Consider the following 25,910-nt stretch of genomic DNA (forward strand, 5'->3'; position numbering starts at 1 on the left):
TCTTATCTTTGCCCCCGTTTTCTAAGCAGACCAGTTAATCAGTTTCCAGACAAAACCTTCATTCTTAATGCCTGAATGGGCAAGGAAACAATACTAAGACAGATCACAGCCTGTACACTACGTCTCCATCCTTTACCTCAGCGCTTAGACTCCTTAGCGGTCATCCTCACCTCTCCTGACTTCAAGTCAGAAAAACCAATCAAAACTCCTTGAGGGCCAGTTGGCATGGAGATCCTCAACCTCCCTATGCCAGCTCCAAAGAACCAATCAGAACTCCACAACTCTAAGCCAGCGGGCACCCAGACCCCACAATCAGTGAGAATTCAGACCCATCCCAAACCTCCTGTCCACTTACAACTCACAACCCTCAGTCCTAAGGACCACTAAGCATCTACTGTCTTACTTTCTCTTCTCTCTGTCCCAGTTAGAGCAACCAATCAGAATGGGGACCCCCCAGTTTTCCAGCCAATTGGTATCAGACCCACTGAGCAGTGAAAAAAGAGTCTTTTGTATATTTCCTACTTTTATTCGACAATAACAAACTATATAAAAAGGGAGTAGGAAGGCAGGAAGGCTGTGGATCTCCCCCTCTCTGCTTCCCTAAGCATCCCCCACTCCTAGGCCCCAGCAAGGATCACCCCCTTCCTGCCTTGTGGTGGGGTGGGGATCAGCAGGCATGAAAATGGTGTGTGTGTGTGTGTGTGTGTGTATGGGTGTTGGGGGGGGCTATGATGGAGAGGGGTCAAGAATTAGAGAGAGGCCTTCCCTCATCCTCCATCAGAGCTGGCACCCTGAGGAGGGGTCTTGAGTCTTGAGGGAGCTGGGAGGGTCCACAGATGTGCCTCAGCCTATGAGACGGTAGAAGATCCAACATCCAAAAGTGACCCAGTGACTGGCCCAGCTGAGCTCTGACCACTTGTGGACAGTGTATGCCATGCCATAGCCCTGTGGGAGAGAAAGAGGTGATGGTCCCACTCAGCAAGAACAAAGAAGATCTCAGGAAAACCCATCCTTTGCTCAAGACCATATCTGTGACTCCGTGGTAACCTTAGGTGAGGCCCCAGAGAAGAGACTGGGTGCATATAAAAGGTAAGCAGATTTAGTTCTTTTTCTTTCATGTTTTCTTTTTTAAAAATAATTTTAAAAACAGGACAAGACAACCCCACTCTCTGACCTGTACTCTCCCTTATATGTAAAGAGTTCTTAGAAATCAATATTTTAAAAAGACAAAAATTGGCAAAGGAGGTGAGTAGGCCATTCTCAGTGAAGGAAATACTTAAACTTATGGCCTCATTCATAATCTTTCTCCTCTCAAACTGGCAAACACATCCAGGAAGTCTGAGAGGCACTCTGTTGGTGGGGTGACAGACATGTTCACACACTGCTGGTAGGGGGGCAAAAAGGTAACTTCTCCATTTCCACTACTAAGAATAGATCCTACAGTTCTGTCTTCACCTGTGTGAATCCACATGGGTACAAGGATATTACTTGCTGCAATGTCATCTGCAATAGGAAAGAACTGGAAATCATGTGGGTGTCCACCGATAAGGGACAAACTACACTGTGTCATATCCTTACAATAGAAAAAAATGAGGACTCTGTACTAATGTGGAAGATTTTCAAGGATTATTATATAAAAAAGCAATATGTAGTACACAGTATCATTCATGAGTTACTTTTAGGGTAAAAACTGGGGGGGGATTAAAATATATTTTTATATTTGCTTATTATGCTTAAATTTTTGAAAGATATTTTAATAAAATGAATGAAAGTGGTTACCTGTAAGAGGTCAGTGAGTAGACAGAGGAGCAAGTCTTTTCCCCTGAAAATCTTGAATACTGTTTGGATTTTGAACCTTGTGGTATACATTAACTATTTTTAAATGTTTTAATTAAAATAAGATAAAAAGTTATTTAAAAGAAGCAAAACCCAGATTTTGCACACTCAACCTGAATAAAAATTAAAAATTGCTTTTAATGATGAAAATAATACAAAATAAAGTTTTATTTTTAATTAAAAATAAAAATTTAAAAGAGAAGCAAAACCTGGATCCTGCAAGAGCCATATGCATAGACATTATTTTTAAATTTGTTTTTCATTTTAAAAGGACTAAAATCTGGAATGTGCTTATTCCACATGAATAAAAATAGCATACCCATTTTAATATACATTTTAAAAGTAGAATCTAGAGTTTGCACACTCAACCTGAGTAAAGATATTTTTAAAAAAATTTAAATGAGAAAGAAAGCTTGCAGATTCTACTTAAACAAAAATATGATGACTAATTGAAAAAAAGTAAAACCTGGATTTTGCATTCCACCTCTATAAAATAAATTTTATAAGTAAAATAAACATATTTTGTACACTTCACCCAAATAAAAGACCCAGCAGTGCTAATCATCCAGAGAGACAATGGGAAAGAAGGACCAAGGAACAGTGGCTGCACAAGTGAGAGACACTGCACAAGGTCCTCACACCTCAGCCACCCTGGCCCCCTTTGTCCTCATGGTTCCCATGAACAGCAGGTGGCACATCCTTGGGTACCCCCAGCCCAGGGCCCCACCTCACCTGCTCTTCTGTGGTATCATCCACATCGACATCAAACAGGGAACCCAGGTAGGCCAGGTGGAAGATGGCCAGGGCCCCAAAGAGCAGGTTTAAGGCTCGTACCCCCAGGCCCTGTGGGGGACAGATGGATTTGCTTGGCAGCTGGACCTACTCACTGTCTCTCAGTCCCACCTGGGCAGGGGAGCCCAGGGAGATGTACAAAGTGCAGTGGGTTCCAGGAATGAGGATGTCCGTGGCACCCCCGGGGTAGGAAAGAGATGGTTCAGATCTTCCTATGGGAGCTCAAGAGGTATCCAGGGATCGGGGTACTGTTAGCATTGAGGGCATCCAGGCTGGGGGAAATGTGAGTATTCAGACAAAGGAGGCAGAATGGTGGAGCTCTGAGTTCTGGGTTTATGGTGATAAACATCAGTTGAATGGTAGACAAATCTGAGGTTGTCCACACTTCTTATTGCAAACAGAATGAAAAAATAAAACAGAAAAACAAAAGCAAATCCCCAGCATGTCCTACAGGGCCCACTACTCTCCCCCTCTCTCACTTTGCTCAAGCCACACTAGCCTCCTCACTGTTCCTCAAATATTCCAGGTCCTCTCCCATCTCAGGGCCTTTACACTGGTTCTTCCCTTTGCCTGAAATGCTTCTGTCCCTCACCTCCCTCAGTTAAAGAACTCAAAAGGCACCTCCCTATTTAAAATGGAATCCACTTACTCCCTGATACTTCCCTTCTCCTTTCCCTATGTATTTCCTCCTTGGCACTAATCACAGTCTAGCAAACTATTTTACTTTACTAACTTATTTTTTATTTACTGTGTCCTCTGTTAAAATGTTTGTCCCAAAGGCTAGAACTTTGTAGTCTGTTTTGTTCACCACTGTGTCTCTAGCACCTAAAACCGTGCCTGGTACCAGTAGGTGTTCAACAAGTGTTCACTGGGGACATGAATGCCTGCTGTGTATGCAGCAGGTGTTTGATAAACGTTTGTTAGAGAGTTGGATGGCAGTGAATAGAGGTGAGGTTCTGGGGATGGCTCAGGTACCAGAAGAGGAAGCTGGGCACCCTGAGACAGACATAAATGGAGACAGAAGTGACATATTTGAGGGGGAGTGTTGGGTTTGAGGTTGCCTGGACTGAACTCTCACCAAGCGATGCTGGTGTGAACAGTCTGGTGGGCACCGTTTTGACAAGACGCAGGCACTGAGGATCCGAGCCAGGCGCTTCCGGAGGACTGGGGTTGATGGGGGAGGGAAAGGAGTCAGGTTAGCCTCAGGGGACAGAGGTTCCAGCCCCCTACCAACCTTCCATCCTGTCTGTTAGGCTGGGCTCTGTACTCACCGTGCTCCACATAAGTGATAAATGCCAGGGATAGCAGCACCGCAGCCAGGTGGAAGCTGAAGCCCTGGTGGGGCCCCAGGGGGCAATGAGGTGAGTGAAGAGGCCCTGCCACCCCTGCCCAGCTTCCACCCTGATCCCACTTCACCCTGCTCACGTGCAAGAGAGCACTGGCTGCATAGGTGACCAGCACGGCTGAGAAGGTCCCCAGGCGGAGAGCATTCTTGAAAACATCTGGAAGAGGGAGATGCGGGTCAAGAGTCTCCCAAGATTCCCTCCTGCCCTTCTTGGGGGGCCATAGGGCAGGGTGAGGATGCACGTAACATGTTGGAAGCCCCAGCACAAAGTCTTTATAATGGTCTCACACTTCATATGTCTAAAACTTAGCTGTTGAACTTTCCTCCCAAACTGTTTTTCCCACAGCCTCCCAAAGTTCTGCCAATGTCAACTCCACTGTTCCAGTTCCTCAGGGTAAAACCTCACTCCCACGACCAAACTCAGCAAATCCTGTCAGTTTCACGATCAGAATTCATCCAGAATCAGACCTCTCCTTTCCACATCTGCAACCATCATCACTGGCCTGGACTACTGCAGTGTCCTCTTCACTGCTCTGATTCTCACCCCCTCCCCATCTGTCCTCACAGTAGCCAGAGGGTCCCATTACAACCCAAGTCAGCCCAAAGCCCTCCTCTGCTCAGACTCCTGTTGTAGCTCCAGCTCTCTCAGAGAAAAAGCCAAAGTCCTCCCTGTGGCCAGTGAGGCCCTACAGGACCAGACCCCTGTCACCTCTCTGACCTCACCTCCTGCTATTGGCCTCCTCACTCTCTTTCCTCCTGCTGAACTGGTCTCCTCAAACATGCCAGGCATAATCCTGCCTCAGAGCCTTTGTAGTGGCTGTTCCCTCCATCTGTTACACTCCCCACCACATAGTCACACTGCTTGCTCTCTCACCTTCTTTAGATCTTTGCTCAAATGTCACCTCCTCCATGGGACTCGCTGTGGCTAATTTATTTAAAATTGCAACCTCCCACTGCCAACACTCCCAGATCATCCTTTCCTGATTTATTATTATTACTTTTTTACCATCGCACCTATCATCATTTGAACTATTGTGTATTTTTTTCTCTTATTATCTGCTCCCCCCACACAAATGCCAGCTCCACAAGGGCAGGAATTTGGGTTTTTGTGTTTTGTTTTTTTTTGCCCCTGCAGTACCTGCAGTGCTTAGCACACAATGGGTTCTCAGTAAATGTTGTATGGATATGTGAAAAGGCCTGGGGTGAGGACTCCCCACTCTTGGAGTAGTGACTTGGTGACTCACAGTTATTTAGCCAATAAGACATGGGCAGGTTCCAGCTTGTGACAACTTCAACCATGGACCGAGGCAGCTCCACATTCAGTGGCTTGGATACTGTCAGGTCCCTGTGGGCAAAAGAAATACAAGTTCATCTAGGATATCAACTCATCTGACTGCCACACTTTTGTCTTGGCTATTTCCTCCCGTGGGAACACCCCCCTCCTCCCTGCAGCTCCTCTATGCAGCACCCTGTGGGAGAGGATGGCCTCCCAGCCCTTCCCACCATTCCAAGTGATCCTTCTCGTCGGTGAAGCCAGCTCCCGCCAATGTGGTTGTGGCCTCAGACAGGAAGCCCACAAAATAGTTGCTGAAGTGGAAGGAGACAGCACTCTCGTAGGCTCGCAGCCACCTGGGGAGAAAGGGGCAGGGAGAGAGGCATCATGCCCAGGGGCCAGCATGATACCCCACCATGTGTCATCATCCCCAGCCCCTCTCTGTAAACTCACCTTACCATGGTGCCCCTAAGGCCCCCAGGGGTCAGGAAGGCAGCAGAGAAGAAAGGAAAGAGAGTCAGAAGCCCAGGAGGCTGGCCTGAGTTGTTCGTAGACAAGACAGAAACATAGTAGCAAAAAGAGGTGCAGTGTGATAGCCACACACATATATACACTGCCAGTTTCATGGGGCTCAAATGGATGTATGAGCTGCTCTACAATATGACACAGTCCCACATTCTTACATGGCCAGACATCCAGACCCAGCCACTGTCAGAGGCCCAACCTAACAGCCCTATACCATGACAGAGCCATGTGGCCAGACACAAATACTATCAGACTCCAGGCCTCACAGCTCTCTAACCTGACTCAATGACCATAAGACACACAAAAGTCCTGTAGTTAGGCACAGAGGTCATCAAGCACCGTGCTATGCACACATACACAAGTCTACACTCAAGACAGTCATCCTGTCAGTCATACAATAGACAGTAAAGCCTGAGCAGTGGTTAGAGCATGAGCCTGTGGACTGAAGGGTCCCAGGTTCAATTCTGGTCAAGGGCACATATGTTGGTTGCAGGTTCAATCCCCTGCCCCGATCAAGGTGCATGCAGGAGGCAACCAATTGATGTGTCTCTCTCACATTGATGTTTTGCATGCTTTCTCTTTCTCTTTTCCCCCCTTCCACTCTCTCTGAAAAGCAATGGAAAAAATATCCTTGGGTGAGGAGTTAAAAAAAAAAAGAAAGACAGTAAAAAATAGTCAGAGTCCCGCATTGGAAAAAGGGTTGGTTCTGGAATCAGTCCTGGGATTAACACCTGGCTGCTTAACTGGGTGTCACTGGGCAAGTCACAATCCAGAGGATCATTCAACATCAGACACAATCAGTGGCCAGTGAATGGGGGTGGGGAGAGGGGTCATGCAATCAAACAGCTGGGTGAAATCCTACAGTCATACCAGAGGCTGATGGTCAGTCCTGCAGACAGGCATAGGCACACAGTAGGTCTCAACCCCTCAGCTAGACAACACCATGCAGCCAGAGAAGGCAGACCCACAGGCAGAATCCATCACAGACAGGCACCATAACATGCTCCAGTCAGACCCATTTCCAGCCAGAGTTACGGACAAGCCAGACTTACCCAATGACAGCCACAATGGGGTCATCATTGACAATGGCACAGCCAGAACTCCAGTCTCACATAGGGAGTCAGTGACCGAGAGACAAACAACCCATACACATCCCTAGCCAGAGTCACAGGTCAGCATCACCAACCAACCCATACTTGTCATTCTGTTAGTCATGTAATTGGCTTCTAATGGTGAAACAGTGGAACAGATGGACAGTCATACAGTGTGTCAGACATATATGGGTTCACAGAGCCAATCTTGGCCACAGACAGTCATTCTCTGTCCAGTCATGGGGTAGATGGTCAGATGGTCTCAGACTTAACAGAACCAAGAGGTCACAGACTGTGCCCCCAACCCCCAGTTAGCCCACTCGCCCTCAGCACCTGCCCTCATTTACCTGGCTTTGCGTTTCTTGCTGTAGTAACAGAAGACAGATAGAAGCATTAAGAGACAGGCTTAGAGCTGGGGAGACCCCAGGTCCCTACCCAACCCCCTCACGGCAGGGCAGAGGCCTCAAAGGCCATGCTCACTTTCGAAGGAGGCGGTCACCATCAAGGGGGATGAAGTATGGGAAGAGGTAAGGGCCCACACAGGTGGACAGCACAAGGCACAGCAGGGCCAGCGACAGGCTTTGGGCCACCTTCTGCAGCCACCGGCGGCTCTGTGGGGATCAAGGCTCCATGAAGACTGCCCCATGGGGGCTCCCTCAGTCCCTGCCCACCTGTCCACCCAGAACCTCACCAGTGGGCGACCTTGGACAGCCTGTAGGTAGCTGTGGAAGGATATCCAGGGCCCAAAGACGATGGTGCCCACGAAGTAGAGGTAGCCCATGAACTCCACAGGTGAGGGCACTGCACCCACCTCGCCCCGGTCCAGGTCGAAGCCCAGAGACACCGCCTTCATGGCCACGATCATCTGGGCCCCTATGTGTGGCGCCCATGGTCAAGTGAATGGGCAGAGAGCAGGTCAGCATGGGGGGATGGGGAACACCAAGTGAGGGGTTGTAGGAAAAGAGAAGTTCAAGGGTGGAGAGGTAGGCACAGAGTCAGATAGGCAGATAAGCAGGTGGGCCCAGGACTGGCCGATGCCCCTTTTCAAGAGTCAGGCACGTACATGAGATGGGAAAGACAAAGGGGGGGAGGGGGAGGAGGCATGGTAAAGAGAGATAGATGTAAAGGGGATCTGAGGCCTGTACGTTCAGTGGGGTGGACAGATGAGGAACAAACATGGGGAAGGAAAGACAAGGTTCGGGAGTTAGGAGATGTAAAGTGGGGCAGGGGGTTGGGGCAGGTGAGAGAGCCAGGAAGTACCTCGCATCTTGTGCCATGTCACAGTGTCCACCATGTGCATCTCACTGAGGGAAAAAAGGTGGTGGTCTTGGGCCCATGACTCCCATGGCCTCAGAGACCACAAAGGGGGGACCAATGTTCAGAGGGGCTTATACCTTCCCCTGTCTTGCACAACCTCATGGAGGAATAATTCTCCAAGACTCCCTCCTCCAGGGGGAGCCCAAGCCCAGCTTGTCCTGTACAGCCTTTAGAAAGAATTAGTCTCCCACATTCCCTCCAGGAACACCTCATGCTCTTCCTGTCCTGAACAACCTCACGAGGAGCAGCCTCTCTGCCAACAGTGTGGGGATGCGGGCTCACACTCATACCCCATGAGCAGGTAGATCAGGATGGTGACGGAGAGGAAGACACCGCGATGGGAGGAATGTCGGCAGAGAAACAGGACGAGGTAGCACAGGAGGCTGAGCAGCACAACCCAAACCATGTGCAGCTGGAAGAAGTGGTAGAGGCTGAAGAACCCGCCTGCCACGGTGCTTGCGTGCTTCAGGTAGGATGGCAACCCTTCAGGTGAGAGAACAAGAAAGAGGAGTTGAGTGGGCTGGCAGGAAGGGAGGGCAACCTGAACAGGGGTACAGCCTGGGCAAAGCTAGAGGTTGGAATGTGGTGGGATTGCAGGGGGCCCAAAGCAGGTGTTGGGGAGCTGGAGAGGTGGTGACACCTGAGTTTATTTATTTATTTATTTGAGAGAGGGGGAAGGGGGAGGAAAGGAGGAAGGAGGGAAGAGAGAGAGATTTGTTCCACTTATTTATGCATTCATTGGTTGATTCTTGTATGTGCCCTGATTGGAGATTGAACCTGAAACCTTGGTGAATTGGGACAATGCTTTAACTAACTGAGCTACCTGGCCAGGGCCAAGGCCTGGGTTTAAAGAAAAGGAACACCTATAAAGAACATTTGGGAACCCTCAGAGAAATGTGAGTATCAATTTATATTGGGTAATATTGCATCCAGATTAAGTTTCTTGAGGGTTGATGGTTGAAGCTGTGGTTGTTGGGGGAAGGTGTCTTTGTTTTGGGGGGAAACACGCTGATGGATTTGGGGTGAAGTATCAGCAGGTTATTCAAGTGATTTAGGAAGATGGTAGATAGATAGATGATAGATAGATAGATAGATAGATAGATAGATAGATAGATAGATAGATAGATTAGATAGATAGATGATAGGTGATAGAGTGGGCCAATGTGGGAAGATGTTGACAGCTGGAGAATCTGGTAATGCATATATGGGTGTTTATTGTATTATTCTTTCAACCTAACTTCAGTAAATGAAATATTTTAAAATGAGAAACCTATGAAAAAATAGAACATCCAATTAAAATAAAAGAGAAGAAAGAAAGTGTAGAATCTTTGAATTTCAGATTTCCAAAATTCTCAGCATCCTAAAGGGACCTTGGGAACTTGGGATCTTAGCATTTGGATATAGGTTTGCTGTGATTGTGGAAACATTCCAGAATCCTAGAATCCAGAAATCTCATCATGCCCTGATTCCAGAACTCCAGAATGCCAGCATTTTGGAAGCCTAGAATGTGAGAATATCAACTTGTCAGATCCCCAAACCCTGTAACGTGGTACTTTGGGATTCCATTTGACACCAGCATTCCAGAATCTTATAATATTGGGATGTAGACATTTCAGGATCCCCAAATCCAAGAACCTCCGCTTTCCAGAATCCTAGAACCCAGGAATACTGAAAGGCCTGGCTTGGCATGGCTGGGTTTCACTTGGCATGGTGTAGCATAGGGTGGCTGGGCATAGTAGAATGTGGTGTGGTAGAATGGTGGTTGGCCTGGTGGGATGTGGTGGGCTGGACATATTGGCACCTGACTTGGCATGGCAAGATGTGGCAGGATAAGGTGTGGCTTGGTATGGATGAATGTGGCAGGTGTGATATGGCCTGGAATGGTGGCACATAGTGTGACAGGCACTTACCGAGCCTCCAGAAGAGGCGGCAGGCGAGGCAGATGGCAAGGAGCAGCCAGATCTGGTCAAGGCCCTGCTGGGCAGTAGGCAGGAGACAGCCCTGCAGCAGCTGCTGGAAAAATTCCTGGCGGCTGAAGGTGGCCATTGCAGCCCCTCAGGGATGGATGGACAGATGGATAGACCTGTCAAAGTGGAGACACAGAGCCAGGATGTCCATGGGGCAGACCATGCTCAAGGGATAGACTTGAGCACGCAGATTTCAGTTTGGGGCTGTCCAACCCATTTAGACACACCGTACTGGGGGGCTGGGGGAGGGTGTGAGTGTCAGGTACATCAGATTGAGCCGCCAACTGTGTGTGGGGGGTGTCCTGGGTGCGCGCACACAGCCCATGACCTGTGGTGAATGAAGGATCTGTGCCCCTTCTATGCTGTGAGGAGTCGGAGTCGGATGGGGAATGAATGATGTACATTCTAGGCTGGCATATCAAATGGGGAGGCTCTCTGGTTTCCAAGGTAGAGTCACTTTGTGTGGAGGGCAGAGAGGGAGATCCTGTGACACTTGGGGGCCGTGTGCATCTCTCCTTGTACGGATGTGAGGGGTGTCCTGTATCCCCCGCGTGCCCCATCTCACCCCCACTCGGCCACTCCTGGCCACCAACAAAGCCCTGCTCAGGCCTCGGGGCTTCAGGGAGGTGGTGGTGATGGTTGGGGTCAGAGCAGAAGGGGGAGTCTGAAAGGTGATGGAGAGGGGACCCCAGAACACGCGCTGCAGACCAGTGCGGGGAGGCCGGCTTAGGATGGGAGCGGAGGAGCCGCGCGCGCACTCCTGTGACCTACCTGGCAGGAAGGAAGCTGCGGTCCCGGGGCTGGGGACGCACCGCCGCCGCCACCGTCGCCGCCTCCTCCGGGCAGCCTACCCCGCAGGCCGCAAGGCCGGGACCAGCTGCGGCTCTGAGGGCAGCGCGGCGAGCGGGCCCTTTAAATCCTGGGGAGGCCCGGCCGGCCAGCTCGGCCAATGAAAGGGCAGGAGCGGGGCGGGGCCGACGGAGGAGGAGGGAAGCGGGAGGGTCGAGGGAAAGGAGGAGCGCGAGGTTGAGAGGAGCAGGGTGCTGCGGGTTTTTGCGCCTGCACCTTTCCGGCCCTGAGTGTTGCAGCCCCTGAACATTCCGGTCCAGAGGTGTTCTGACCGTCCAAGAACAAATTTTCCAATCATCAGATTCCTAATCCTTGGCAGCTGAGATGGGAAAGATGGGGGAGGGAGGAGGGAAAGCCCCCTCACCTTGACTTCTCACCCGCGCACCTCCTCTCGACACTGTTGTGTCCCGGTTCCACAGATGGGAAAACAAACCGAGGTCTCTCCTCCCCCATCCTTTGAGGGAACTAAAGGAATTTCCAATCCTCTCCGCTCCCAGAGACGGGCCAGAAACATTTCTAAGTATTGACTGTGTAACTGAGGAGCACCAATTAGGCTCCTGTGCTTCCCCTGGGGACTCCTTGTGAGCCCTTGGCTGGTCTTTGAGAACTGATTTGCTTGCTTAATTTCCCATCCCTTAATTATTCACCATGCATTGAGGGTGACCCCAGCAACTGGTGAGTGTTCCCTGTGAATCAAGAGGCTAGTACATAACGCCAACCGATCCTGAACATTTATGAAGCTTTTACAGCGACCCCAACAACGGCTACTATTGGGCTCTGTCTGCACCAACACTGAGGATTTACACTACACCTGCTGTCTGCCTCCCCTCCACTGTGTCCCTAGGCTGAAGAAGGGCCCATTTTTCTAAAGGAGCATTTGTTCTGCACGTACTTCATGCTTAGCTATGATGTAGAAGGGAGAAGGAAGCCCAGGTGAAGCTGGGACCCCACCGTGACCTGAGGAGCTGAGGAAAACAGGTTCTAATCAGATTAGTACCTGCCTGTATGGAGCTGGGCAAGTCATGCCCACTCACCAGGCTTTAGTGTCCCTTTCTGTTAAACGAATGGGATTAGCAGTTCTTTGCTTGGAAATACCTGTGGCAACTGAAGAGAAATGTGTAAGTTTCCATTCTTAAAAAAAAAAAAAATCAACATGAAGTTAAATGGAGTTTTAACTCATAAATTAATATTCATGTATTATAAACAAAAAATGTTGAGCCCAGTAAGAATATATATAATGAATAAATTACATAGACCAGATGTATGAATGTTAATCCCTTTTCTTCTTTTTATTTATTTTGTTCTTTTTGCTAATCCCTTTTCTTAACAGCAGAATACAGGCCATATATTTTATAAATTAGACCTCATTCTCTTTTTTTTTTTTCCTGTTTTCAGACGTACTCAAGTAGAGTCAACAATGACCCATAGCACATGCCAGAAATATTTCCCTTAATTGCAAGACCTGGCATTTAAAACTGAAAGATCCTTAGTATATGCCTCACTGAGCTTCACAGACTTGATTGTTTCCATCTAGTCTTTTGATGTGTGTGATAAAGAACTAGTATCTAGATTCCAGGATGTACAAAGGACATCTAAAAATCAATAAGGAAAGGACAAACAATACACCAGAAAATGGGCAGTGGATATGAATAAATAATTCACAGCAGAAATCCCCTGAAGTGGCCAATATGTATAACCTATGAAAAGATAACCCAATCTCTCTCTTTTTTAAAAAAAATATATCTTTATTGATTTCAGAGAGAGGAAAGGAGAGGGAGAGAGAGAGATAGAAACATCAATGATGAGAGTCATTGATCGGCTGCCTCCTGCACACCCCCGACTGGGGATCGAGCCCACAACCCGGGCATACGCCCTGACCAGGAATCGAACCCTGATCGCTGGGATCCTAGGTCAATGCTCAACCGCTGAGCGACGCCCGGCCGGGCCCAATCTCTTTTGTTATCAGGGAAATGCAAGATTAAAACAACAATTAGATACATTTTACATCTACTACGTGTGGTGTTTCATATTTTTATCACTGGAGCTTAGTAGAGAGTGGGCACTCAATAAATATCTTTCAAATTTTATGGCTTTTGTGGTCATGCTGCATTATGGTTTCTGGGACATTTTAAATAGTCTTTCCATAATGAAAAGAGATACAAATTAATACAGTGAGATCACATTTTTCACTTATTAGGTTTGTAAAAATTGCCAAGCCTCATAATAATAACATTTTATCTATTTATATACATTTCTTTCTATATATTTTTCTATACTATTTGATAGTTGTTGCAGACATGATGTCCTTTCAACTAAATAGTTAAGTATGAGTTTCCTAACAAGGATATTTTCTTACATTCCTACCAGCAGTTTCCAGTATCTCCACATCCTCATCAATACTTTTTATCTGACTTTTTCATTTTAGCCGTCATAGTGGGTGTGCCAATAATGTCCCTCTATAGGAAAATAAAATCCTGGGTCACAAGCTGCATTCTGTTATCAGGTCTCTTCAGTTTCCCTCAGTCTGACCAAATGCAACACTCTTCCCTTAACTCTCATGATCTTGATGTTTTCAAAAAGTCACAGGCCCATTATTTGGAAGAATGTCCTTCAATTTTGGGTTATCTGATATTTCCTTAGGGTTAGATTTGGATTCTGCATTTTTGGCAGGAATTCCACAGAATTAATCTGTGTTTTTCTTAGTGTATCCAGAGGCACAAGGTACTGGTTAATTCCCAAGTTGTTATTAGCTTCCCCCCCCCCCCAATCTTTATTGATTTCAGGGAGAGGAAGGGGAGGGAGAGAGAGAGAAACATCAATGATGAGAGAGTCATTGATCAGCTGCCTCCTGCATGCTCCCTGTGGGGGATTGAGTCCAAAACTGGACATGTGCCCTGACTGGGAATCGAAACTCGATCTCCTGGACCCTAGGTCGACGCTCGACCACTGAGCCACGTCTGGCCGGGCTGTTATTAGCTTTGATCATTTGATTAAGGTGGCATCTTCCAGGTTTCTCCACTGTAAATGTACTATTTCCCTTTATAATTAATAAGTATCTTGTAGGGACATACTTTGAGACTATGTCACACTCCCATTTTTCTTCAAACTTCCACTCACTAGTTTAGCATCCATTGGTGATTCTTGCCTGAAGCAATTACTACTATTGTGGTGGCCAAATGATGATTTTCTTTTACATGTACAGCTGGGATTTTGCTGTAAGGAAGAACTTTCCCTTCTCCTCCACATATGTATTTATACGTTGGCTTATTTGTATCAGTATGAAACTCATGGATTCTTCTTTTATTTTACAGGTTAAAGTCAGTTACTTTATTTATTTATAAAAGTAGCTTAATTGAGGTATAACTTACATACTATAAAATTCACCTGTGTTGTACAATGCTCAAATTGTTCTAGATGTGGCCAGTGGGAGTCCCCTCAAGTTGGCTCCTGTGTCCTTTTGGCATATCTCCATCATTTTTTGAGCACATCTTTCCTTTAGATTACATCAGGATATTTCAGGCTCATCTTGTACTTTCCCAGTTCTGGTCCTGGAGTCAGCCATCTCCCCCAAGAAACCTTGTTTCCTTTTAGTGGAGAATGGCATTCAGGAAACCAAGATCTGGGCACTAGAAGTACTTATTGCTTCTGTAGTGTGGCTGATTCTAGGCTCTCTCGGTGGGCAGAGTTAGGATATATGTATAATCTCCTATATATGTACCATACGTAGTGAGTCTGTATACAAATACAGATTCTATATACATATGTATATAAATACATACATACATCTATCTTATATATCCACTTATATATTAAAATCCATGAATTCCTATTGACATCTACAATACCAATCCCATACCAGAGTGTTCATCCTAGCCTTTCCCTTTTCAGTATTTGTAACTCTGTTCTCCAAAAGTGAGAAACCTGATTCTCATTATCCACAAGAATTTTACTTACTTACTCAATCCTAGGATACACATTCAAGTTTCAGATTCACTACCCATACCACTACAGAAGATAAGTCTACTAACTAGAGGTCAATATTTGTTACAGTCCTTTTTGTCTTTAGCCTGATGGACACCATGTTCAAAAGTTACTTGGGTTAGTTCTTCCCACTCCCCTTGAGTGAGGCTGTGTTTAAAATACAATTAATGTTTCTAATTGTATTCTGTTTTAGGATTTCCCTCCATCCTTGTTAATTGTATTTATTTTTTAAGTATGTGAAACATTAACATAGTTTCAAAAGTCAGAACTATTCCAACAAGTAAACTCAGAGAAGTGTCACTTTTTTGTCTGTTCCTTCTAGCCTGCTCCCACCCAGTGCCTCTAGGCAACCAGTCTCAATAGTTGCTAGTTTATCCTATGTTTCTTTTTTGTAAAGATAAGCAAATATACATGTTTTCTTATTAATCCTCTCCCGAGGATACTTTTTCCATTGAATTTTTTTTTTTTTTTTTTTTTTTTTTTTTTTTTTAGGGAAACTGGGAGGGAGGGGGGGTAGAGAGAGAGAGAGAGAGATCAATGTGAGAGAGACACATCAATTGGTTGCCTCCTGCACACACCCCAACTGGGGCTGGGGATCGAACCTGCAACTCAGGTAAGTGCCCTTGACTAGGGATCAGACTTTAACCCTTAGGTGCTTGGGCTGATGCTCTAACCACTAGCTAGACCAGCCAGGGCACATATGTTTTCTTATATCATCTTATTTTTTACATGAAGGCTTGTATACTATAGATACTGTTGTGCACTTTGCTTTTTTCACTTAACTGTATGTTCTGGAAACCACTCCTCATCAATTCATAGCTTTCTTCCACTGCTGTGTAGGATTCCATTGTGTGAATGTATCACAGTTTATTCAACCACTGCCCACGCCTGGGAACTGACATTGTTGCTGTGTGTATTTTTTTCAATTATCAGCTAAGCTACAATGAATAACCTTGTGCATATGTATTTTCACACTGTTGGAGGTTTATCTTTAGGGAAAATTGCCAGAAGTGGGATTGCTGGGACAAAAGAGAAACACATATTCATTTTTGTTAGATGCCAAATTCCCCTCCATCGGGGTTATAAAAAGGACATTTAAAAAAGCACAAAGAAGAGACCTGCTATTCACAAGAGAAGCTACAGTCTTTCTTGCTGCCATTTAATAGTCCGTGTTAGTTTTAAGATTGAGGGATTTAACTTTACGAAAACTGGTTTTTACAGAGTGATTAAATTTCACCAACACTGTTGGAGCCTCTGCCAGTGCTTACGCCCTCCCCTCCCCCAACCTGATGCTGCTATCAGAGTCACCCATTTCACAGAGGCAGAAACTAAGGTCACATGTAATAAGCCACAAGAGGGACCACCTATGGACAGGTATCTGTGATCCAAACCTTGTCTGTCTGGGCTACAGGTGATTTTAGAGAGTAAGCATTTGTTTCTTTGTGGGATCCCAGGCTTCCCAGAAAATCTGATCAAAGCCTTAGGAACACACTGAGAAAGAGAAAAGCAACCCCCACATCCAGGAGCTGGCCTCACATTCAGCCAGACCTTGGTGTCCTGTTGAACATGAACAATTTTATAGACCATCAGCTTCAGACAAGGCAGCTCTGTGACTGGGATAGATTGAGATAAAAACAAGAGCACTCCATAATCACATTTGAATACAGACAGAACGTGAGCATTGTCCAAGCCACACAAATGACCCTCTGACTCTCCCACATAGAACTTAATCTGTAATCATCCAGAAGAATAAACCTCCTTCTTTAGAAAGGTCCCTCTTCAATGTTGGAAATTGATGCTTGGTGAATACACACCTATACAACAGCTTTGGAGCAGATCTGCGGTGGCCGGCGGATAGCTGGACATGTAGATTCCCTCAGAGGAAGGGAGCAGAAGAGCCTAGAGCTCTGACATGCCTGGGGGGGTGGGGCATCAGCCTTGAATGGAGACCTAAGACGAGAAGGAGCTGTTTCTTCTCACCTCCCTGGTCCTTTTGTCCTACTGCCCTAAATTCTACCATTAGATTAATTCCACCGTTTCCAGTGAGGCTTTGCCTTCTTCCACAAATATGTTTAACTGCTTCTGGGAGACGTTGACATTTTACTATAAACTACCTTTAATCTGTCACAGGAGGTAGAATTTCTGGTGGCTGAGAGAGATGAGGTAACTTTACTGCATAAAACTGAGGACCTCCAAATGATGGGCAGAGAGGGACCAAGGCTGCCAGTGATTTCATTTAAGGATACAGCGGTGGCCTACTGCAATAGGCAGGCATTCCTTTCATCAACTCAGCACCCATTCCCTCTTCTATTAAACACCACCCTCCATTTTCTTTTGGTGACACACCTCACTCCACCCCAGTGGATGTAGTTCCTATGGGGATAACTCCCCCCAGCCCTTCCCAAAGCTCTAGGAGTGGACTCATGACTAGCATAGTCCATTAGAGCAATCTGTCATCCTGACCACAGAGTCAGGAGTGAGTATGTGACCCAAGCTCGACCATATGACCTAAAGCTGGGACTACAGGGAAGGAGGTGTTTCTCTACCTTGGGGATCCTAGCTGTTCAGGTGGAGGTGAGGAAGCACTTGCTGAGTGTCTTAGCCAAGGATGGAGCAGTTGGGTCCTGGTAGGCCAGCATCTGGAAGGAATCCCAAGCATCCTTTCCCAAATGTCTGCCACTGGAAGTTCTGTAAAGCAAACAGACCTACTGACTGACAGCTGATATTTATTGAGAGTTTACTCTATGCTGAGCTATTTAAAGAGCTTCATACCCACTATCTCATTTAATCTCCACACCACTGTAAGGCAGGAACCATAATTATCTGCATTTTATTGATAAGGAAACTGAGGTGGCCCAGCAGTTGAAACAACCCACCCAAGAATAAAGCCCTTCACACAGGTGTCACCAACACAGCATCCAGGATGGCAGTGGGGCATTTCATTACCTGCATGTCCTGAATAAACCCTCCCAAACTACCACTGGGGGTGAGGAGCTGACTGCATCTTGAATCTGAATGAAGGCACCAAACAAAGGCTGAGAACCAACAGGGGGGACCAAAGGGGTCATTCCACATCCTCAGAGTGGGGGTGTGACACAGCCCCCTTTCCACATCCTGTGCAAAGCACAGCCTGATCCTTCCAGGAGCAGGGTAGAGCCCAGAATGGTGTGGATTCAGCTCTGTCTCCCAGTCCCAGTCCCTGAGAGTCACTTGAAGCAAGTCTTCCTCCCCACTCAGTGACCTCAGCTGTACTCTGAGCTGGTAGATGCAGTTAAAGGATAATTTTCAAAATGGTAATATCACTACTCATACAAATATAAAGTGAACATGCATCAAAGATCTTACTTAGGTCTTTTATTAATGAAAGAACTGGTAAGATGTTAGCAATTCTCAAAGGAGAATCTGCAGAACAGATAGATACAGGGTGTCCCCAAAAATGTGCACACACACACTTTGAATAATTATAAAGGTGGTGTTTATTAAAATACATTTCATTTTCAAAATTGAGGTATCAGCTGTTAAAGTGCATATACATTTCTTTTGGGACACCCTGCATATAGGCTACCATGATACTGAAATGAATTTGCCAATAGATGCACTAGAATATTTGTAATCATCTTTTTTTTTATTTTTTATTTTTTAATATATCTTTATTGATTACAGAGAGAGGAAAGGAATGGGAGAGAGAGAGATAGAAACATCAATGATGAGAGTCATTGATCGAGCCCGCAAGCGGGCATGTGCCCTGACCGGGAATCGAACCCCGATCACCTGGATCCTAGGTCGATCCTCAACTGCTGATCCACGCCCGGCCGGGCTGTAATCATCTTTTCTATAGGGCAGAAATCAACTGTATCTCAACAGGACCAAATGCATTTGCATGTTTATGAATGGGAATTGTCAGAGCTGCACATGTTAACTGTTGTCTGTACAGGCTCAGAGACACATAAGCTGGAAAGGTAAGCCATACACCAGCATTCCATTGAAAGGACACCTGTGGCTAGTTCTTTCTGTCTATTAAAAAGCCTTTCAGAGTCTTTCCTGACAATGCCTAGGGCTGGACTAGACAATGGCTGAGACTTTTCTGGCTCAGAAACACCCTGGGCTGAGGCGTGCTCAATCCTCGGACTATGTCCACTTTCTGACTCATCTCCTGACTTCTTTGCCTTTAAAGACCTGGACGGTGAGGGGTGCCACTAGCTTGTTCACATAGTGCCTTTGTGAACTTCATAAAAAGAGGCCCCTTCCTCCTGATGGATGCAGCCCTAAGTCAGGATATAGGGTACAAGAGGGGCCCAGGCTTCATTTCTGTCCCTGCTCTCCTCCTTGGTCAGGCATCCTTTGTTAGGGCACAGCCTGTGCATCTGTGCACAGTGGCCTGCTGCTGCCTGACGGTCACAGTCAGTAGTTGTGGCCCCTGGGAGGATCTAAAAGAAAGTAATCAGCTTGGAGTTGAGGTGGGGCATAGAAAAGTCCTGACACTGCACCTGAGGGGCTTTTGGGGGGTGAAACTAGGCAGGGCTGGGGTGCTGAAACTGGAAGGGGAGAACACTCTGCCCTCCCCAAACCTGCTCTACATCTGAGTCAGACTTGGAATTCAGTAGCAGCAGCATCCCTTGTTCAACCAGAGCCAGCAAGAGAGTTGTATTCCCTGTGTTTCCTCTGCCATGCCCAAGTGGGTTGGTGGGGGACTGGAGCTAGTGGTGGAAGTGATCCCTCCTAATCCAGGGTTGTGCCCCCACCAGGTCTGGCCTACCTGCTGCTGATGGGTCAGTGAGCATGGCTCCCCTAGCCCATTTCTAAGCCTTGCCCTTAGGAGCAGGGTGTAAGTACTCAGAGGTAGCAGATGAGCAGGAGGGGGGCCCAATCTTGGGGTATAGCCACCTTCCTGCTCACTACCTGTGAACTACTCTTTTAGGCTAAATGCTTCCCTGGGCCTGGGCTTCAGACAGGAGAGCTATTTGGCAGCAAAGAGTACTGAGGCCTAGAAAGGGCAGGTGGCTTACCCTAGGCCTCTGTGGCACATGGAACCTTAAACATCTTCTTAAGTACAGGCTACCTGTTCCAGGGACAGAGAGACAATTCCCCTGCCATCAACCTTCATTCATCTCTGGATCCCTCCCAGACTTGAGCACCTGGTCTCCTATAAGTGATGAGAGAGCCACAGGCAGCTTCCTAACTGAACAAACTCCCAGACCTTTGCCTTCTGAGTCTCCCTACTCCCATCCCTGAATGTCCAGGCTCCCCACCCCATTGCTGTGTGCTCCCTTCCCTGCACTTTCCTACCCGATCCTCCCCCCGCCCCTCCCTCCAGGAAACCTTACATGAGAATCTTCCTGTTCTGAGCAGTATCCTGGCACTTCTGCTTCATATGGTGGCTTATAAGCATCTCTCATCTTTCCTGGAGTCTGGAGTCTGGCCACATTGTCTTTGGGTTACCACAGAGCCCAGAGCAGTGCTCAAGTCGGGATCACAGGGCTGAATAAAGAAAGGGGCATTTTCTGAGCTCCAGCTTTGTCCCAAGTAACAAGGTTTGAGGAAAGCAAAGTGGTCCCAACTTCCAATCCCCTGGTTCTGTCGAAACCTGGATTCCTAGAGGCAGTGCATTCTTTGGTTATTTCCTTATAGTCCCAGTCAGGTGTAGGTGGAAGTGAAGCTGCATACCCATCCCCCCACACTACCACACATGCATGCACAGATACCATATGTGGACCCCAAGGAGACATGTGCACAGACACCAAGATCCAAGCCCACAGATAGGCACATCTGAACTCATGAGCACGCCCATGCATGGGCCCCTGGGGATACACGTACACCCATGCCCTGACCCAAACCCATGACCACACCTGAAACCATGAACACACACATGAGTTACATGAGTTACATGAGGCACCCAGAATTACACATGCACAGATACTGAGGCCCAAGCCCATGTGTACACTTGCACCTGTTCACACATGCATGTACATTCATACAGGGTGCATGTGCACAAGCACCCAGACCCAGGCCCATGGACGAATATGCACTTGTGTGCACACACACATTTATGAGCACCTAGGGGTACATGTGCACAGATTCCCAGGCCTGAGTCCATGGACACACCTGCACACGCACTCATGGCTGCCCAGAGGTCCCTGTGCACAGACACCATGGTCCAGGCTACTGGGTGCTTGTGCATTCAGGCACACACACGTGTGCACTCATGAGCACCCCCAGGGGACATGAAAATATCCATGGAAATATCTGCATCCATGCCACACACATACCCAAGGACAGGCTCTCAGGAGTACACATGTACTGATATCCAGGCCCAGCCCCATGTGTGCACATGTTCACTCACACTTGCACATGCATGGGCACCCAAGATATACGCGCACAGACACTAGACACACAAGCCTGGACCAATGGGCTCCTCTTGCACCTGTGCACTAACACACAGCTTACATGTGCACCCTGGGGTACACATGTACACACAGACACAAAAACAAGGGTTTCAATATGGAATCTCATGCATAAACACATCCTCATGCATATGCGCAATTACTTTTCACAAACACCCTTGTCAGGGTACAGATCCCTATGTACCTGCTGGGCTCATTTGCACCCTAGCATCTCCACAAGAATTCACACTGCACCCAGACCAGCAAAACTGAATGCTCACATATCTACTACATATGCATGTATGTATGAATGCATCATAAATGTGCACACACACAGGCATAAGCACACCATGCACATCTTTACACATGCTGGAATGCATTCATGTGTGCATACACATACCCATGCAGACATGCACACCCAATTACCTTTTGAGGCTCTCATTCACCAACCCTGCCTGGCTGGTAATTGCTCCTAGCTTCTGCATCTGGCAGAACTTTCCTGTGCGATGGAGGCTGTCACCCCAGCTTCCCCCCGCCCCTGCCATGTAGAGAGACTCAGACATTTGCCCATTCCCTTGGGCTGCCACCAGGCCTGAGATGACATTAAAGCTACTCTTTTGAACTGAGGCATCGATGGCTCTAGAGTTGCGTACATGTTCCTTGGGAGAACAACCTGGCATGAACCAGGTTTAGGCGGGGCTTTAAAGGGCGACTCAGGGACATTCTGAAAGCTCCCCAAACAAAACTTACTCACCTTGCAGTGTGGTCCAGGATGCTCTGTGGACACAGTCCCAGAACCGATCCATGGGAGTGCTGTAGATTTCATCCCTGGGTTTCCCAGGGCTGCACATCCCTTCTCTGGGCTCCAGAGCCCCCTTCAACTAGACAAGGAAAATGTGCCGAATTTTCCTTTCTTTCACTTGAAGCCTGCTGCCCTCACACATGGCTGAGATGAGTCTCCTGAAGTTAGATCTGAAACTGAGAGGCAATGTATTAGTTTGCTCAGGCTGCCATAACAAAGTATCACAGACTGAGTGGCTTAAACAACAGATATTTATTTCCTCATAGTCCTGGAGGCTGGAAGTACAAGATCAAGGTGACCGCAGGGTTGATTTCTGGTAAGGACTCTCTTTCAGGCTTATAGATGGCCGCCTTCCCACTATGCCCTCACATGGCCTTTCCTCTGTGCATGTGTATGAGGAAAGAGCTCTTCTTATAATGCCACCAGTCCTATTGAATTAGGGTGTACCCTTATGACATTACTCAACCTTTACTACCTCCTTAAAAGCCTATCTCCAAATGTAGTCACATTGGGGGTTAGGGGCCTAACATGAGTTTTGAGAGGACACAGTTCAGGTCCTAACAGTCAACAAACAAAGCACTAGCTTGAAGAGCTTCAGGATGCTCATGGCGCCTCCTTTCCCTGAGGTGCATTCCTGAGACATGTCTGTGCAGACACCACACGGAGAGGAGGGGTAACAAGAGGCACGATCACAGCCCTCTCATACACATCGAATTATTTATTGCTTGCAAAGTATTGTACTTAAAGAAAGGTCATGTTTATTGAGGTATATTTTTCATACAGTAAAATTTCCCCTTTGTAGCGTACAGCTCTCTGAGGCTTGACAAACACAAATAGTTGGTTAAGTGCCACAAATAGGACACAGAGCAGTTCTCTCACTTCAAAATAGTTTTTTTCTCACCCAAGGATATGTTTAGAGAGAGGAAGGGAGAGAGAGAGGAGAGAGAGAGAGAGAGAGAGAGAGAGAGAAACATCCATTGGTTGCCTCTGGTACACACTCCAATCAGGGAATTGAACCTGAAACACCTAGGTATGTGCTCTGACTGGGAATTGAACCTGCAAACTTTTGGTGTATGGGATGATGCTCCAACCAACTGAGCCACCCAGCCAGGGCTCGAAATAGCTCTTTGTGTGGCCACTTTGAAGTCAGTCCCTCCTTCCACCCCTAACCCCTGAAAACCACTGATCTGTGTGCAATTCCCATAGTTTGGCCTTTTCCAGAATGCCATATAATGGAATCATACAGTATGTAGCCTTGTCACCCAGGCTTTCACTTAGCATTGAGAATTTGAGAGTCATCTATGTTGTATGCATCAGTAGTTTATTTTTCATTGCTGGGTAATAAGTAAGGATGTATCAGTTTGTTTATTTATTTGCCAGTGGAAGGACATTTGAGTTGTTTCCAGTTTGGGGCGATTATGGATAAAGCTGCCATAAATATACGTGTATAAGATTTTCTGTAAACATGAGTTTCCATTTCTCTAGGATAAATACCTAGAATTGCTGGCTTATGTAGTAAGTATATGTTTCACTTTATGAGAAACTGCCAAACTTTTTTCCAAAGTGACTATACCATTTAACATTCCCACCAGCGCCATAGGAGAGTTTCATCCTTGATAACAATTAGCATGGTCAGTCTTTAAGTTTTGCCGTTCTAGTAAGCATATAATGATACCTATCCCATCGTGGTTTTAATTTGCATTTCCCTAATGACTAAGAATGTGCATCTTTTCACATGTTTATTTGCCATCTATATTTCCTCTTTGATGCAGTGTCTGTTCAAATCTTTTTTTATTTTTTATTATTTTATTTTATTTTAAAATATATCTTTATTGATTTCAGAGAGAGGAAAGGAGAGGGAGAGAGAGAGATAGAAACATCAATGATGAGAGAGTCATTGATCGAGCCCACAACCCGGGCATGTGCCCTGACCAGGAATCGAACCCCGATCGCCTGGATCCTAGGTTGATGCTCAACCGCTGAGCCATGCCCTGCCAGGCTCAAATCTTTTTTTTTTTAAAAAAAATCTTTATTTATTTCAGAGAGAGGAAGGGAGAAGAGAGAGAGAGAAACATCAATGATGAGAATCACTGATCGGCTGCCTCCTGCAAGCCCCCAACTGGGGATGGAGCCCACAACCTGGGCATGTGCCCTGACCGGGAATCAAACTATGATCTCCTGGATCCTAGGTTGATGCTCAACCGCTGAGCCACGCCCTGTTGGGCATTTGTTACGTAATTTATCATGAAAATATTTTTTCCCAGTCTGTGGTTTATCCTTTCACCTTTGCATTATACTTTTATATCTATTATTTTGCTTCTTTTAGCCTTTCAACAAATATTTATAAAGAACCTGCTGTGTGCCAGACCCTGTCCTAGGTACTAAAAACACAAACGGTAACACAACAGACGGGTCCCCCTGTTTTAGGGACCTCCCATGCTTGATATTATTCAATAGACACTGGAAAACACTAAGTTAACCTGTTGGATATTCTGTTTGTCCCCCAATTCATTTTCCCTTTTTCCATGTCCTGCTCTGTGTCCCAGGAGGTTGACCATGTGGACTTTATCAGCCAGGCTCTGCCCCAAGTGGCTTCCAGCTGGGTTGGCCAATGAGAGGCCCTGGCAGATGACTGGACAACAATGGACAGAGAGAGCTGGGTATTCACTGCTCATATTCTTGCTGTTTTGGCACTGGGTTTCTGGTCATGGCTTCCCCTGGGTTTCAGGATCATTGTTCCCTTTCTTGACCCTTCAGGCCTAGGAATGGTGACAGCACCTCTCCAATGCAGTTGCAGACTAGGAAGTGACACCCTGGTGGTCACAGAGCCTGGGGTATAGAGACTTCTTTGATCACACAGCTTGTGGTGTAAAAACCCTGGAAGTCACATAGCCAAGGGTGTACCACTCTGGGGACACACAGACTGGGTGGTAGCCACTTTTGTCACACAGAAAGTTGATCATCGTGGGGTTATGCAGACAGATTATTGTGTGGACACGTCTAGAAACAAGGTTGGCTGTGGGCCCTCCTGCAGTTACGTAGAGTGGGGTGTGGCCACCCCTGGCATTTTACAGTCTGAGGAATGCTCACTCTTTTTTTTTTTTTTTTTAATAAATATATCTTTATTGATTTCAGAGAGAGGAAGGGAGAGGGAGAGAGAGAGATAGAAACATCAGTGATGAGAGAGTCATTGATTGGCTGCAGCCCGCAACCCGGGCATGTGCCCTGACATGGAATCAAACCCCAATCTCCTGGATCCTAGGTCGATGCTCAACTGTTGAGCCACGCCCGGCTGGGCTGAGGAATGCTCACTCTTAAGGGACACTGACTGGGAGGTAGAAAGCCCACTATGAAAGACTGTAGTGTGAACAATTCTGTAGTAATGCAGACTGTGGGTGTGCTTCCCTGAGAACAGGCATTGGGGTCTGGAGACTCTTGGGGTCATAGAGAGGGGTTGGGCACTCCTGTGGTGACAAAGGCTGACTTATGACTATTGGTGAGGTCACCCAGATTGGGATATGGGCACTATCACAGACTGACATACTTGGCAGTGGCCATCCCTGGGGTCAAATAGACTGGAGTTTTCACAACTCTGGGGTCACAAACTTTGGGATGTGGACACTTATGGAGTCACCAGACCATGTTTTATTTTTATTTTTAATTTAATTTTTAAAAAATATATCTTTATTGATTTCAGAGAGAAGAAAGGAGAGGGAGAGAGAGAGACAGAAACATCAATGATCAAGCCCACA

The 25,910-nt window shown here is 46.7% G+C and overlaps 1 protein-coding gene and 1 long non-coding RNA gene across 3 annotated transcripts; one reads left to right on the forward strand and one right to left on the reverse strand.

Moving 5' to 3' along the window:
- Positions 1-505: 505 nt before the first annotated feature.
- On the reverse strand, positions 506-10,979 carry PORCN (porcupine O-acyltransferase). 2 transcript variants are annotated; one of them, XM_087813436.1, is made up of 13 exons: positions 10,918-10,979; positions 10,090-10,262; positions 8,470-8,662; positions 8,123-8,166; positions 7,554-7,735; positions 7,343-7,473; positions 5,477-5,602; positions 5,218-5,318; positions 4,054-4,130; positions 3,900-3,963; positions 3,707-3,792; positions 2,569-2,679; positions 506-945 (listed from the first exon to the last, which is right to left on the reverse strand). In XM_087813436.1, exons 2-13 carry the CDS (start codon positions 10,223-10,225, stop codon positions 844-846), a joined length of 1,353 nt encoding a protein of 450 aa, XP_087669562.1. In that variant the 5' UTR covers positions 10,226-10,262; positions 10,918-10,979; the 3' UTR covers positions 506-843. The 2 variants fall into 2 exon arrangements, with proteins under 2 accessions (XP_087669562.1, XP_087669563.1); XM_087813437.1 differs by lacking the exon at positions 10,918-10,979 and having other exon boundaries at positions 10,090-10,283.
- Positions 8,894-25,910, forward strand: LOC148090577 (uncharacterized). The gene is made up of 3 exons (XR_015713703.1): positions 8,894-9,075; positions 24,705-24,818; positions 25,856-25,910. It is a non-coding gene; the product is annotated as an uncharacterized LOC148090577 (long non-coding RNA).

Source organism: Miniopterus natalensis, chromosome X, assembly GCF_054644295.1.
Source record: "Miniopterus natalensis isolate mMinNat1 chromosome X, mMinNat1.hap1, whole genome shotgun sequence".
Classification (NCBI taxonomy): domain Eukaryota; kingdom Metazoa; phylum Chordata; class Mammalia; order Chiroptera; family Miniopteridae; genus Miniopterus; species Miniopterus natalensis.